The sequence below is a fragment of the Pholis gunnellus genome (assembly GCF_910591455.1).
Source record: "Pholis gunnellus genome assembly, chromosome: 20".
NCBI classification, from domain to species: domain Eukaryota; kingdom Metazoa; phylum Chordata; class Actinopteri; order Perciformes; family Pholidae; genus Pholis; species Pholis gunnellus.
In genome coordinates this window covers 9,859,512-9,874,282 of record NC_136547.1, presented here as the reverse complement: position 1 = coordinate 9,874,282, position 14,771 = coordinate 9,859,512, and the positions used below count along the sequence as shown (strand labels likewise).

Below are 14,771 nucleotides of genomic sequence, written 5' to 3'. Positions count from 1 at the left end.
CAGTGTACATTATCATCATGTTACTCTCAATCAGTGGCGTAAACCACATGAGTGTAAAAACATACCGTGTCTCCTTTACTCACCTACTTTTTTAAAAGTACGTCTTCATTGTTGAACAACATCATTATTTCAGTGCTGATAGACTCTGTAGAACGATTTCAACCCATGAATACAATCTTATCGTGTAGTTTTAATCTTTCAAGTGCTATTTCACAAAGGGCCTCTTGGCTGCAGCAGGGCCATCACGGAGGTGGGGTGCACACTTCGCACAGCCCATGCGACGGTTCTGCAGTCTGTATTCAACAGCAGCCTTTGGCGTTAGAGTCATTTGCATAGATTAATTTTCCTCCCACAAAATTTAAAAGCGTCTTTTTTTGGTTTACTCCTCTCACAGTGGAGCGCCCTGCGGCCATCCATCCATCGTGATGCAACGCGACCTGCCGCTGACTCGGAAATAATATTTAACAAACGCTTCGTGAGCAAAAATAATGACGCGTCTCCGATGCAAAGTGAGCAAAATCAGGTAGTCACTGCAGAATCCACTCCTTGTATGTTTCTAAATGTAAAACAACAGCAGCAGCCAGCCGAGTGAGGACAGACAGGAAAAGAGAGCTGTCACAAATATTTCTGTTTAACAAAGCCAGACCATTTGTAAATCGAGCGCAGAGTGATTTCCTCCCTGCTGCCATCCACCTGTCAGCCATGTTGACACCTAAGCTACTAACATCCCTCCATTTATCTCCTTCAGTGACTATTTTGGACTGGCTGCTCATGTTTGGATGTTCAAACAGTCCTTTTTCTTTCTCTTTGACACCTTTTCATTGACTCACTGACACATGCTGCTTGCTGACAGACAGATCTTAACATGAGAGCCACGAGGTAGCCTGTGAATGAATATGGATGGAGCCGTCCATCTGTCCATCTGCCATTAGGCCTCGCTGACTCTGAACGCTGACAGCGAGGAGGCTGAAAAGAATCTGAAAATGAGCTCGATGTGAACGAGTCTCTCACATTTTTCATGAAGCTCAGGGGAAAAGCAGTCAAGGACTAGTTTCAGTCGCGTTCACGTTCCTCGTAAATATTAGCTTTGAGCTTCCTGTCAATATGTGGAGAGCGACTGTCAAAATGAACGGATGAAGAGAAAGAGGTTTGGTTGTGATGAGAAGGAAGACAGGTTCAACGCAGGGATATAGACATTTATATATTTCCCTGGAGCTGAAGCCTATCCCAGCATGCACCGGGGCAGAAGGCAGGCAAATAGCCTGGACAGCAGGTTTACGGTTAAAAGAGAAAATAAAAGAGAAAATGCCACGCTCACATTCAAACAAGTTGGCAATTAGGAGGCTCCGTCCACCTGACATGCATGTCTTTGGATGTGTGGCGGGAGGGGAGCAGCATGAAGCGAAAGCCCACACAGTGACAGGGAGGACTAATTAACGCAAATCAAATTACAACTGAAGCCGTACGATGTAAATAAAACATTACAACGCAGCAGCAGTTATTCAGTGGAACAAAATGACAGAAAATCAAACTTCTGGACAAGATGTGTGTGTCTTCACGGTTCTATGTGTGTTTCACTGCTTCTCAGCCTGTTGATTTGTTAGCTCGTTAGCTTGTTGTGCTATCAGTGGCTTGCAGTGGGGACTTCCTGTTTGTCATTAGCACTGACGTTAAAGCCTCTTTAGCACGTTAATGGTCAAATATGTTCAGATCTGTCTGCAGATTGGTGCTGGACAGGAATTATACAGTGGGTTGAGGTTTGTCAGTCAAAACAGCTGAAATGACAAAGATGAAATCCATGATATTGAACCAAAACATTTGTATAAACATGTTAACAGAAATCACACAGTTAAATAATCGCAAAGGTTGCTAAAGGGAGCCCAAACATTTACCATCTGTTAAACATTTAAGCCCTTTTTCCCTCTTAAATGTAATGCTATAACTTTAATAAACTTTAGATTATGTCCCCATTGTGTTACACATAAGTCCCACTGATGTGGCTTTTCAGCACTGATTCGGGATAAAAGTGTGAGATCTGTGAGTTCTTGTAAAATGATGAGCTCCGCAGCGTGTCTCGATTTAGCGCTGAAACATGCTCATCTCTCCTTCTCCTCGCTTCATATGTATATTTAATGACAGCCAGATATATCTTGTCCCTTGGGTGACTTTGAAAATTTTCATAAAGTACATGGCACTGTGTTAAATCAGATTATGTTACCAGAGTCTACATCCTCATGCATACATTTAAGACATTCTGCAAAGCATTTGCTTTCATTCCTCTCATCTCAAATTTGGAGGTAAATGAATCCTTTGAGGAGATGAAATGTATCAGTTGAATGTGTGTCAGAGAGGAAATCAAAGCTCACGCTGCCTGTGTAAGGACTGTATTAGAAAGAAATCACTATTATTAAATAATATTAGGATATCTGCCGATGAATAACAAAGCCTGAGTTAGGGAGCAAGAAGTGTCTGTGATAGTGTGTGTGACAAAAAGAAAGTTTGAAGAAATCAGAACTTTAATATTGTTTAAAATCGCTGCTTATTTTGCTTGTAGAAGGGAAAAATAAGACAGAAAATATCGGTGTTTCTTGTTACCACAAACCTCTTCATTAGAAATGTAACAACATACTAGAGCTGCTGCCATAAACATCAGAGTCGGTCGTAACAAATGTATTCCTTGGGAATCGTTTCTACGTCTCAACATAAGATTTCACATTCTCTCTGATGGTGCAGACTGACGAAACTACTAAGTGTCCGTTCCTTGTAGCTGCTGCGGAGCTGCATGTGCGTGGAGCAAAGGCAGCGCGGAGGACAGGGCCGAGGGATGGAGACAGACGAGGAGCAGCAGCACCTCTTAGGAAATAATTATCTCTCTCATCCCCCCGCAGCCTCCTGTGGGAGATCGAGCCGTGATGGCTGCCAGTTTGCTCCACGGCTGTCTGCAAACCAAAAGGCTTTGTTTTTCGGAGTTGTTGACAAAGCTTCTGACTATTTACAGCAATATTTTCTCAAACTCTCTCATCCCCGGGACTATACATGGGAAATATGTCTGCCGGTTTACCATTGGCTGTGGCTGATGGCTGGAGGGACGGCACAAAATCAGTCACTTAAGTACGACGAGCAAAGTGTCTGATCTGATCAAAGCAAGAAGCTTTGACACATTCTTTCTCTCAGACGTCTTTTTCTCACTACCCAGACGTAAAATGAGAGCAAGTCGTAACATTTAAAGGGATACTCAACCAATTTGACATGTCAAAGTCAATTACTACTCAGCCTGCAGCGGAAAGTAAGATATATTTAAAAGTTGCACTTATGCAGCTATAATACTTTATATTCATAGTCCACGACATTTAAAAAGCAACGATTAGAGAAAAGTACAACAACTGAATACAAATGTGTGTTTTTCTTTCTTCTCTCCGACATCATTAATGATCTCATAACCCCTCAGATTTATCAGCTATTTATAGAAATTTATTTCACTGTCTGTGTTCATTACAGGCCATCAGCCTTCAAGCGGGATCTGAGGAAGTTCTTAGCGTTTCTATTTGAGGTTAAGAGAAATTAGCACATTAGGGCGGAACTGTGTATGTTTTGAAATAAATCAGCTCTTAGTCCTCCATCTCCTCACCACAAAGCCAACAATAAGTGTTGCTCAGCTGATTATCAATTTGAGGTGAAGCCCTTGCTGCTGGTTGACAGTGCAGTCAAATAGGACGGCTGTGATCTAAGACAAAACTCACACAAGGAGGGGGGAGCTGGAGGAAGAGGGGGAGACCAGGGCTTCGCTTGTGGTGCTTCGTCTTGATTTTTGACAGGACACTCTCCGTCCACTGGCGCCTAAAAAAAGAGAGACGATGACCGCGGTGACATCACTCTGTAGCGTATCGCAGGCTTTTAGAGCGTGATGACGTAGTCAGAGACGATGTCTATTCAGTACAAACAAGCCAGCGATGACAAGACGAGAAGAAAGCGTCACGATATTTGGGAAAGTGACGCTGTGATGCGGTCGACTTCTGGTTGACTCTGTTGTGATTGCATTCCATCTTTTTGTACTTTATCTCAATGAATTTCTCAGAAGTTCATGCGAGAGGAATACAGACTCCTTCACAACAGGGCAAACTCTGATCTCAGTGTGAAGTGTTGAGCTTGTGAGCCTTGGTAAGCCAGGTTTGAAAGAGCAGTAGGAGGTAAGTCGTCGATGAAAAGACGATGGAAACAAAGTGCATCACGCGGGCAGCTCTGCATGCGTCAAATGCCCGGGTATGGCGTGTATCATAAAGGAACTCTTTCTGAGAAATATTCAAGGATGAGTGGTGAATTCCATTGATTTGCCTTTGGTTTCCGTGGGAACACAGACAATAACGAGAAATCCTTGACAACCTGATGGCCCTGCTGAGTACCTCTCCACCTCCATCTCCAAAGATGTTTCTCAATAGTTAGTAGAAACCTTAAACCATACGTATGTATACCGTGCGACTTGTAAATGCACAAGGCTGAAAGAGTGCATTATATGACAGCACAGCAACTGAATGGAGTGATGAATTAACAACATGGTTCATACTCATGTCGGTAAAGTTTTTTTACGTAATCCATCTTTAAACCTAAGGCCTTCAGGTTTAGGTGAGATTTCAGATTACGTGTGGAGCATTCTGGGAAGACTTTGCACCTGTAATTTATTTCATATTCGATATGGAGCCACAATGGTGACGCTAAATCTCTGAAAAATCAAGAAAGTGGACCTTGGGATAAATTTGAGGTTATTGTCGCAGTAAATAAAACCATATTTACTTATCAGTGTATCTTTAATACAGTACGACACACCAAAGAGTAAGTTAGGCTTCGACCAAGTTAAACTCGAAGTGCCTTAAACCTGCTTTATTTCTAACGGCCATCAGGGGGCGACTCCTCTGGTTGCAAAAAGAAGTCTGATTGTATAGAAGTCAATGAGAAAATGACTCTACTTCTCACTTGATTTATTATCAAGTAAACATTGTAAACACGAGTGTATGGTCTTAATTGCTATTTTCAAGTCTTTTTCAGTATGACGTTCATTTAGTAAATAACGGTCCATTTAGAGTAGACGACAAAGCTTTGGAAACCTAAGTCACTGCTGTTTTGAGTTCATTTGTAGGAAATCTGTAAAGAACTTTGATTTCAGATAAGAAGAGATAGATGTATGGACTGGTGTGTCGGTGTGTTGGAGAAAGAGAGAGAGCCTGACAAGCTAATGTGTAAACGACCCTGCTGGAGTCACACTCATTAGCTGTGATGTGTACTGTGCTGCTGTGGTCGTAACTCATTCTCATCTGCTTTTAAGACAGCCCTGCTCGTCCCCTCTCCTCTCTCTGGAGACCACAGACTCATTAGAGGCCCCACCCGATAGGAAAAGGTAGGTTAATGGCTATGCTGACGTTCAGGCGTGTGACACAGGGAGAGTACGTCTTTCAGTGGAAACGAAACAAAAGCCATGGACACATTATGTAACCGGGCGTCCTTGACGTGGCGCAGCAGCATGCGCTTCGGGGGGAAAAACTTCAGTACAAAAGTTCTGCAAAAGGACGGCTACAGGCGAACGCATTCAGTATGAAACAGTTTATTTTACTAGGAATGGGAAACATTTTGAAATTCACTTCAAAACAGCATAAAATGTGTAAAAATAGAAATACTTTGATCAGCCTTAGGACACATATTGCGGCAAAGATTAATCAAAAGTTAGAAGTTAAAAACATAGCTGCACATAAATGCACTTTCATCTCTCCATCATCAGCCCTGCTATTCGCTACCTTAAAAATGTACCCAGACCCCCCCCCACCACCCCCACCCCCTAAAGAAATCAAAGGTCCCACATGCACAAGAAGTCAGATCAAAAGAAATTGCTATAGAAGTATTCTGGCCCTGAATCCTAATTGAAAACGCATTGAAATACTGATGTGACAGGTGTTGCTGGTCGGTCATTAATCCACCGTGGCGAGGCAGCGGCGGGGAGGAGAGGATTGTCCGGGTGAACTTAACGCTGGCGTGGCTGCGGGTTTGTCTGCGGCGTCGCCTTGAGGGACCTCTGCTCCATCGTCTGTCGGCGTCAAAGTGAAATAGCTCGTGTGCTGAAATTGGAGCACTTCGTTGCCCCAGCTGGTCCACCCAGGTTGAAGACTTCGGGCAAACAGCTCCAAGCACTTGGCTTCTGCTCCAACGTGGGGCTTCAACACCTCTAAGAGAGAAACGAGGCAGAGGAATGATTGTGACTGGTTCAACCCTCTCCGGGGCCGAAATAAGGCCCTTATTGACATTCTGTTCCTCTCCCTCTCTGTGCATTGCGTATGTGCCCTGTCACGTTAGAATTTAAATTAAGCGCAAACTGCAGACTACACATGGCAACAGTATATTTCACCTAGAGACCCAATAAACAACCAGGTCTGCCTGCCTTAGGTTTGCCGTTTCAGGGCTTAAAAGCTGTGTTTTACTGCCCTCTCTGGTTAAAGCCTAATAAATTGATGCTGTTCTTAAAACTAGCTTTTGACTCGAGGGACCCTTTTTTTCCACGAACTGCGTACTTTGTGTGTATCTGGAGGATTAAAAAGGATAAGGGCTGAATAATTCCTGGCCCGAACACACACCAGCAATTTATTTAATTACTTCAAATGAATCGACAAGGAGTTGACGTTGCAGCTTCATCTTTTTTTCAGGCTTCCTAGTGCAGTTGCCCTAAAAGACACAAATTCAGGCTGGAAGATCGCTCCACTGCTTCCATTTCTTATGGTGGCCCTTTGCTTGTTACCCTGTAATAGGCAGAGGACACTGGCAACTGCCCAGCTCCTTCACAGCACAGCACACATTCTTCTATGTGGCAGTGACCTTGAGTCTATAAGAGATGATATTCCTGGAGCAGTACACCTGACAGATACGTTTCACTTCCTCTGCCCCGGTGCTACACTCTGTCTGCTCTCGTGCGTGCTCAAACCGCCCTGACACTCGCCTCAGCCAACACTCAGGGAGTTAATGAGCCCAAAAGCCTGATCCCCAAACCGATCCAACCTGCACAATGTGGAGTCCTGCCTCCCAGTTTTCTCTTCCTTTGCACGTCAGAGAGACAGAGTCACGGAGAGAAAAGGCCAAACATGCAGGTCTCCCGACTAATTCAACCTCAACCGGTGACTCAGCTCTCAGAGTTGAACGGAGAATAAAAGGTCCAATTATCATCTTGAACTCTGAAATGGGACAACGTATGAAACTTCTGCCGTGAGAGAAGAAAGGCATTTCCTAACTAAACTCTGGACGAGTAACATATTCAGTCTTAGATTATTCTGCCTCACTCATGGTTGGATGTGGTCGAAGATGCCATAATGTTTGTTCTTTCAAGTCTCAGTCCTCTTCTGAGTAGTTTTCAATCAATATAATCAATGACTTTGATTTCCAGCACACATGTGGAGTCCGACGGGGTCTTGTTGTGTCCATCTGAATCTCGATGCCAGTGTCATAAGGGTTATCCGCCTCATAGCCAATCATGAAATGGCTCTGTATAGTGTGAAAGGAGTCACTATAGTTGAGAATTACAACCACTCAGCTCTACTGAGCATTGGAGTGTCTTTAAACGTATTGTTGTAGTTTTACGTCCTGGCTCTCATCATTGAGTGTCAGTGAAAAAAAACTCTTTAAAACCTACTTAAGCTACATGCTCAGCGGCATACGTCAGACAGAGAAAAAGGTTAGCGACTGACTGGCGAACATAGAGGAGCATTTAGCAGCTAAAGAGTTGGTGGAGACCAAAAACGAGCAAAAAGCTGTTCACTTTATTAACTTAATGAAGTGCTAATATGTCAATGTTCTGTTTACAGCTTGTTGCTTTGCCCTCAATTGGCCAAATGGCAATTGGACCTTTTAGCATCAGGGTTTACAAGACATGGAACAACCACTTTGAATCAATAGCTTGACATTAATCTCGATTTTATTTTCTTTCAATAGACTAGTTTATAAAAAGGCCAAACATTGTAGCTGCCACTGAAACATACTGGTGTATATATCACTGACACAAATCCATTCCCAAGTCAGCCCAAAATTCATAGTGTGCAATAGGAATATTAAAAACAGATATTTAAACCATAATTATAATATCGAGCTGACTTCGTTTGTCGGGAGCCCTAATTAGTAAAAAGCCTCACGTCTTGTCTAGTGCAAACACTTTTTTCTCCTGCAGCTTGACCATCTGGCAAGGATGTGTCGTAGTGTAATGGTGTCCCATATCTCTCCATAGCAACCACAGCGATAGGAGCCCCGTCTGAGAGGGGAGGAGAAGTGGGTCAGGGTTTCTCAACACTGCAGACTTGCGGGTCCGTGGCTTCACGCCATCGATGCTGTTGCTTACAGATCTGGCATGCTCGAACAAAGTGCAGCAGAATTACAAGGGATGATAGCTTGAGATGAAAGTAAAAAAATAAAAATAAAGCTCAAGTTAATTAATGCCAACGGTCTTGAGACATATTTGAAATTTCTAACGGTTGCATAATCTATTGCAGGAGAGAACAAAAGAAAGAGAATTCTCACCTTTCATTCTCCGAGGTGTTGAATTATCTTGTCAAATAGTTAAATAAATAAACCGCCCCGCTTTCATTGGCACAGCTGTGCAAGAGTCGGGTCAAGCCCCTTTCCTGACACACTGCAATTTACAATTTTTACACTCACGGATTTGAGCCACACCCACCGTCTCTCACCTCTAACTGGAGTTAAAACGCATGCAACGGAGGCACACCACAGTTATAGATGCTGCTCATTCTGGCCCTTTAGCAGTAGTATATTTTGTTTTGAATAATAAGTGCTCGTTTAATTTAGTTGTCTGTATTTCATGCTATGAAAATACCTCCACAGCAGCAAATAAAGCAGCCGGAAATAAACTAAACCAGTTCTGGTTAAACCAGCGGAGAGTCTCGTCTATCTATAGCTAATCTATATAATCTCTATGGTATCACAGCTCCACAAAGCCGTCATTATGGGGTAGATCAGTGTATTTTAACAGTGTCCAGCCCCACTTGAGGTGGAGGCTTTTCTGTGCTTCTGAAAGAGCGCCGGCAAACACTGGCTGTGTTTTTCTCTCCATACTGCACAATAAATCGCGTTCCCCTGAGAGGGAGGGACATGACGTCAAGCCTCTCTTATTCATCTCCCCTGCATATTCATTGTCAAGGTTTTACATCGATTCTAAGTAGCGGAGGCCATGTTGGAAGTCAAGTCTTGCAACACCACAATCAGTGCAGACGGGACACATTTGATTAAATCTGAGCAGAAGTCCCCACTCTGACAAATCAAACCTGTCACGGGTTCAGGATTCTCTTCCTCCCGTTATAATGAAACCCTGCATGTGGTGTTTGAGAAGTTTTTTCTCCTCAAGTTAAATGTTCAGAAAGTGTGATATTACATAACGTACAAAAAATAATAATGTATTACTTTAACGTGTCTATTCCTCATTAAAAACACACTGCATGTAGTAACTGTTACTGAAATAAAATCAAAATGGTGCATTTTAAATGTCAGCGTAGTACAATGTTGGGCTTATCGCTGAGGCCGTAAAGCAAGATAACAATCTTCTGACGTTGCAGCACTGCCCTCTGGTGGCAGAGAAAAACATAACGGTACTTTTATGTTCTTCTATTTTACCTGAGAGTGAGGGCTTCTGGGAGTGGAGAGCTGATGGGACGCTGACAATCAAACGCTGGTCCTCCACAGGAGCCTCTGATGTCCCTGATGAGCTGGAAGTGGTGAAACAAATATATTCCATTTAACTGTTTACAGCATAAACAGTATGAGAAGTGGCACAGAGATGTCAAACATTTTGCACCTTGTGGCGTTATCTGCAGTGGAACGATATCGGCCCAGCACCAGCACTTCATATGGCTTCTTATGAAGTGAATCTAGTGGAAACACAAACTGTCCAGATGTGGTCACCTGAGGGTAAAAACAAAAAAAAGAGTAAAACATCTGGAATCACACCAGTACGTCAGACGTTCATGATTGAGAGCTGTATCTATTCAAAGTTTGTGTACCTTGACCCATAACCATTGGGCCACAACTTCTACCCCCCAGTGTGGATACAGCTCATCCCGGACAAAACGCAGGTGGCTGGGCCGGTTTGTGACCCAGGTGACCACTAAACAGTTCGGGGATGCCAGCATTGGTATAGGGAGCCGTTTCAGCTGGGACGAGGGCAGAGAACTGTACCTTCAGTGAGAAAATAGATACAAAATGTTATGAGTTGTAAATTCAACTACTGTATCCTTGTCTCTGATTCTGAAAAACTACATCAAAGTACTGATAAAAGCATTATTGAACAACTAAAATAATACTTTTTGCACATATATATTTGCACATTTTTTCGTGTATGGTCTAAGGCAGTGGTTCCCAACCTGGGGGTCTGGGCCCCCCAATGCTTCTCATGATAAATCTGAGGGATTATTAATTATTAATATTACATTTTCTCTTCATTTCTAGCCATGCCTAAAACTTTTTTTAATTTATTTTTTACTTAAACTCTTTTTTTAGCACTAAGAAATTTGAATTTACCTCAGGGTGAATTATGATCCCTTTACCTTAACAGCCTCACAAGGCTATTACAATAGCTGTAGCCTCTGAGTTTAATCTTTTTATTATATATATACATATATATATACACACACAAGTTACCTGCGACTCCTTTTCACAGACTTGTTTTCCCACGGTGGATCCATAACTATTAAGTCATATCTTCTTCCATCTGTGTGAGAAATAAGCAGCTTTGGTAAACAATGTCAGACTAGGCAAAAAAAACTAGCGTGCTCTCTCTTGAGAAACACACCGAGTCATGCTAGAATTATTTACAGTGGTGAATTCAGTAAGTGGTGGTTGTATTTACGCCACAATAGACATGTTTTGTTCCTGGAAAAGAAGTCACCGCAATCGTGCGGTGACAACAACTGTAAGACATTTTGTCAAATCCGCTCCAGATGGCCTGAAAAATATTTACACATTCCTCAGTTCCCAATCTTGTACTCACAGTGGACTAGGGGTTGCATTCTTGTGAAATCAGACAGCAGGAAGGCTGTGTGTGGGGGTATTACATATTCCTCTCCCATCAGTGTGACCACTGTAGCCCAGTCCTCCCCGCTCTCTGTTACCCGAGAGAACAAGTCAACGTGTGACGTGGAGCCATCTTCGGCAACAAGTAGCTGCACACACTCCTCCTGCTCGTCTTCGTCCACTAGAGGAAGCTCTTTAGCCATTTCACAGAGAGCAGCGAGGCTGCACTGCTGAGAGGGAAGAGGCTCCTTCACTGCGTCTGTCACGCCGTTTAGATATCCCAGAGATTGGGCAGAATCCACCAAGGACTTGGTTCCCTCAAGGACAACAGACCTGATCTACATCAGCACACATATTATTATACATAATAATTTAGGAGATCTGTGCTGGCAGAGACTGTATTTCAAATGCATGAAATAAAATGTGTAGTGATGATCAGGGGAAAGACATGAAGTGCATGCATTCAAGTACTGTACTTAAGGTACTTCCGTTCGTACCTACTTTATACTTCTACTCCGGCACAAAACTATTTCCAAAGACAACATGCAGCTAGAAGAGAATGAGATTAAACCTACCTTCTCATGGAAGGCCTGGGAATCAATTTCCCCCTGGTTGAGTTCACTGTGTTTTCGTTTCCTTTTCTGGAAGTCAAATTGATATAAAAAAAATGTATGATTTTTTTGTAAATATTCATTTATAGATTTTTTTTCCCCACATAAAGTGTTTGCTTAAGATAATTTCCAATAAACAAATGATTGAATTACAAATAAACAAATTGTGCAAAATGTGTCTCTGATTTCTTAAAATAAAAACAATAAAAATAATCAATAAATAAATCCTTCCTTAATAAAAAATGTTTGTTGTTGAAATGTAATCAAAAATTAATATCTGCAGGAATCACGACCGCACTAGTTTTTGCTTAGATAACCTGAATTGATGTTGCAATACATGAGTGTAACGTTACTTCACGTCATTACATAATTTAATTCGGTGTGATTGTATAAAGGACCAGAAACCAGCAGTTGTCACTGTAAAGTAACGTTTATGAGCCCCTGCTGTACCTTTGATGCTTTGTCTGTTTTCTGCAACATATCCGTGCTCCCGTCATCCACAGCAGCACTGGCACTCACACTATAATGGCTTTTTAAAATATGAAAGCATTGCGTTTTGAATCGACACTTCACGTGCGACTGTTGTTTATCTCTGAGTCTGAGGCAACGCGAATACCCCTCATCAATGAGTGAGCGCGCATCCAAAACACAGCCCCGCGTGCTCCGAACTATTACGGACATTGTGCAAAATTTCGATTGGTTAAAAACTAGCTTGCGTTTAATCGAGCTAGCTGTTGCTTCGATTCAGCAGCCGTGTCGCACCCAACGTGTTAAAACCACTTCCAGGAAATAATAACAAAAGTCAAAGCGCGTTGTTGCTGTTTCGTTTTCGCGGAAGTGAATGGTGTGTGTCCCTGTCGAGCTACCATAACAACGTGACCTAGCACTTAAAGCGCCAGTTCCTTATTAGCAGTCTGTTCGCATCTGGCTCCGGCTGGGTGCGGTTTGGTTAAAGGTCATCTTTTTAGGACAACACATACCAAATGCAGTTAAGTCAAAGTCATGTTAAACTTTAATGCATATGTAGCTTAGCCCGCTTGTTAGCTTAATTCTACTTTGAAGTTGAACGCTGTGCACTTGGAGCTCTCCGCTTCTCTCAGCAGTCACGATGGAGGACAGAAGAGACTGCAGGAAGATCAGTGTTTACGACTGCCGCTCCGAAAATAAAGAGCAAATTACGAGTAAATTGCTGGATACAAGTGGTTTGGACTTCAATGACTTTCTTCGACTTCTGATCCGGGTAATGTTATCTAACTTTACTTAACCGGTAACGTAATTGTTGGAGTGCTTTTAAGCGTTCCAAGTATTGTTATCCTGTTTTCTTTATTCATCTTATTATATTTCTTCCTTGGTCTGCTTCTGCTCCATATTTTAACCTACAGAAACCGTTCGAATATCAAAATGTTCAGCTCTTTAAGGACATTTATGCTATGACTTTTAATATTTCTAATCTTTAAACTTTTTGAATTATTAAGTTTTTTGCAACTTTTTTTTGAATGGGTTTCTATGGAGAATATTTTCAAATATTTCAAATAATTCAAATAATTCTTCAACTTTCAAATCCTTCAACTTCCTCATACTTTCAGCTACAGACACCATTTCAACTTTAAAATACTGAGAAAATCTTAAGCTATTATTGTATGTTATAATCTTTTTGATATCTTTTATAGTTTTTGAACTGTCCCATTTTAACTTTTATGAGTTTTTCAGTCCTCTTCTGCCTTTATAATGGGTGTGTATTGCGCAGCTTAGAGTGCGTGATGTTCACTCTAATCTCTCACACAGGTGCTGCAATCACCAACCAGTGCCCCAAGCACACAGGTGTTTCTATGAGCTCGTTAGTGATGTTTATAAACATACAGAGGCACTGAGACACACACGCACATATGACTTGGAGATATGCGTGATGCTGCTCAGCCAATCAAATATGGGTATGAGGTGTTTCCCTGTCTGTTCTCCATGAACAGGCTGCTGGCACACAGGTGTTTCTAATTAGGGATGTTTATAAACACACAGACTCACAGACACGTGCACTCACTCCTCTCTCTATCTATCTCTGTGTGTGTCTCTCATTCAGGTCTTGGATACTTTTAGAGGACTCCCCCCCCCCCCCCCCCCCCCCCATAACCTCTGTTTATGTGTGTCAAACATTATGATTCTGTCTCCTCTCTCCCTCTCTCCCCCACCCAGTCCCACCCTTTCAAAATAAAAGCCTTATGGATTAATTGTATTTAAACATTAAGCTTAAAATTAGGCTTTTTTGTTGAAATAATTCATGCTCTTACTAATACTGCAACAACTACTACTACAGCTGCTAATATTTCTAGTATTACTACTACTACTCCTGCTGCTACTGCTATTACTGCTACCATCAATATTATTACTACCACTACTGCTATTACTACCACTACTACTATTACTTGTACTACAACTACTACTGCTATTCATGCTACTACCAGTACTAATACTACTACATATATTAGTAAGACTGCTGCTACTACTACTACTACTACTACTACTGTTATATTAAATACCACGACCACTACTATAGCTATTACTACAATTACTGATACTACTACTTCTACTACTTCTAATTATTAATACTTCTACTAGTAATAATACTTCTACTATAACTACAACTTTTGCTACCCACTACAAAAATCACTACTGCTACTACGAGTACTTATTCAAATGCTACTAGTACTTCTACTACTTATAATACTTCTACTACAACTTCTACTACTACTACTACTACTACTACTACAAATATCACTACTGCTGACATTTCTTTAAGCCACAGAAACCGTTCAAATATCATAATGTTCAGCTCTTTCAGCAGAGGGGTGCTATATCTCTTCATGTTTCTAATCTTTAAACGTTTTGAATTATTCAATTTTTTGCAATCTTTTTTGAATGAGATATCAATGGAGATTGATGTTTTTTGAGATATCAATGGAGATTGATGTTTTTTGAGATTGACTGGTTTTGGTATAAAGAGCATATGTTCGAGGTAGTTTTGTTGAAAATCGCTTCTTAATAATCAGCTTCTAACACCAGGTGCGTCCTCACCATGGCAACCAGATACACACACGCACGCTCTCTCTCTACACACACACACAC

General features: G+C 41.7%; 2 protein-coding genes across 2 annotated transcripts in view; one reads left to right on the top strand and one right to left on the bottom strand.

Annotated features, from left to right (window-relative positions):
• Nucleotides 1-5,844: 5,844 nt before the first annotated feature.
• On the bottom strand, nucleotides 5,845-12,415 carry mettl4 (methyltransferase 4, N6-adenosine). The gene is made up of 8 exons (XM_079180998.1): nucleotides 12,102-12,415; nucleotides 11,616-11,681; nucleotides 11,018-11,378; nucleotides 10,669-10,738; nucleotides 10,032-10,206; nucleotides 9,827-9,933; nucleotides 9,646-9,737; nucleotides 5,845-6,208 (listed from the first exon to the last, which is right to left on the bottom strand). The coding sequence occupies exons 1-8, from the start codon at nucleotides 12,330-12,332 to the stop codon at nucleotides 5,955-5,957; spliced, it is 1,356 nt and encodes a 451-aa protein (XP_079037124.1). The 5' UTR covers nucleotides 12,333-12,415; the 3' UTR covers nucleotides 5,845-5,954.
• Nucleotides 12,416-12,596: 181 nt separating this feature from the next.
• smchd1 (structural maintenance of chromosomes flexible hinge domain containing 1) overlaps nucleotides 12,597-14,771 on the top strand; it is a 22,627-nt gene continuing 20,452 nt past the window's right edge. Inside the window, exon 1 of the mRNA XM_079181706.1 lies at nucleotides 12,597-12,891. Coding sequence (XP_079037832.1) covers nucleotides 12,760-12,891 — 132 coding nt within the window. The 5' untranslated portion in view covers nucleotides 12,597-12,759. The remainder of the gene's footprint in view (nucleotides 12,892-14,771) is intronic.

Excerpts from the sequence above, each read along its gene's own strand:
- mettl4 (XM_079180998.1), bottom strand. The coding sequence starts at position 12,332 with ATGTCCGTAATAGTTCGGAGCACGCGGGGCTGTGTTTTGGATGCGCGC. Across the intron at positions 10,739-11,017 it reads AATGCAACCCCTAGTCCACT|ATGGAAGAAGATATGACTTA; the intron begins GTGAGTACAAGA and ends TTTCTCACACAG. Across the intron at positions 6,209-9,645 it reads CCAGAAGCCCTCACTCTCAG|AGGTGTTGAAGCCCCACGTT; the intron begins GTAAAATAGAAG and ends TTTCTCTCTTAG.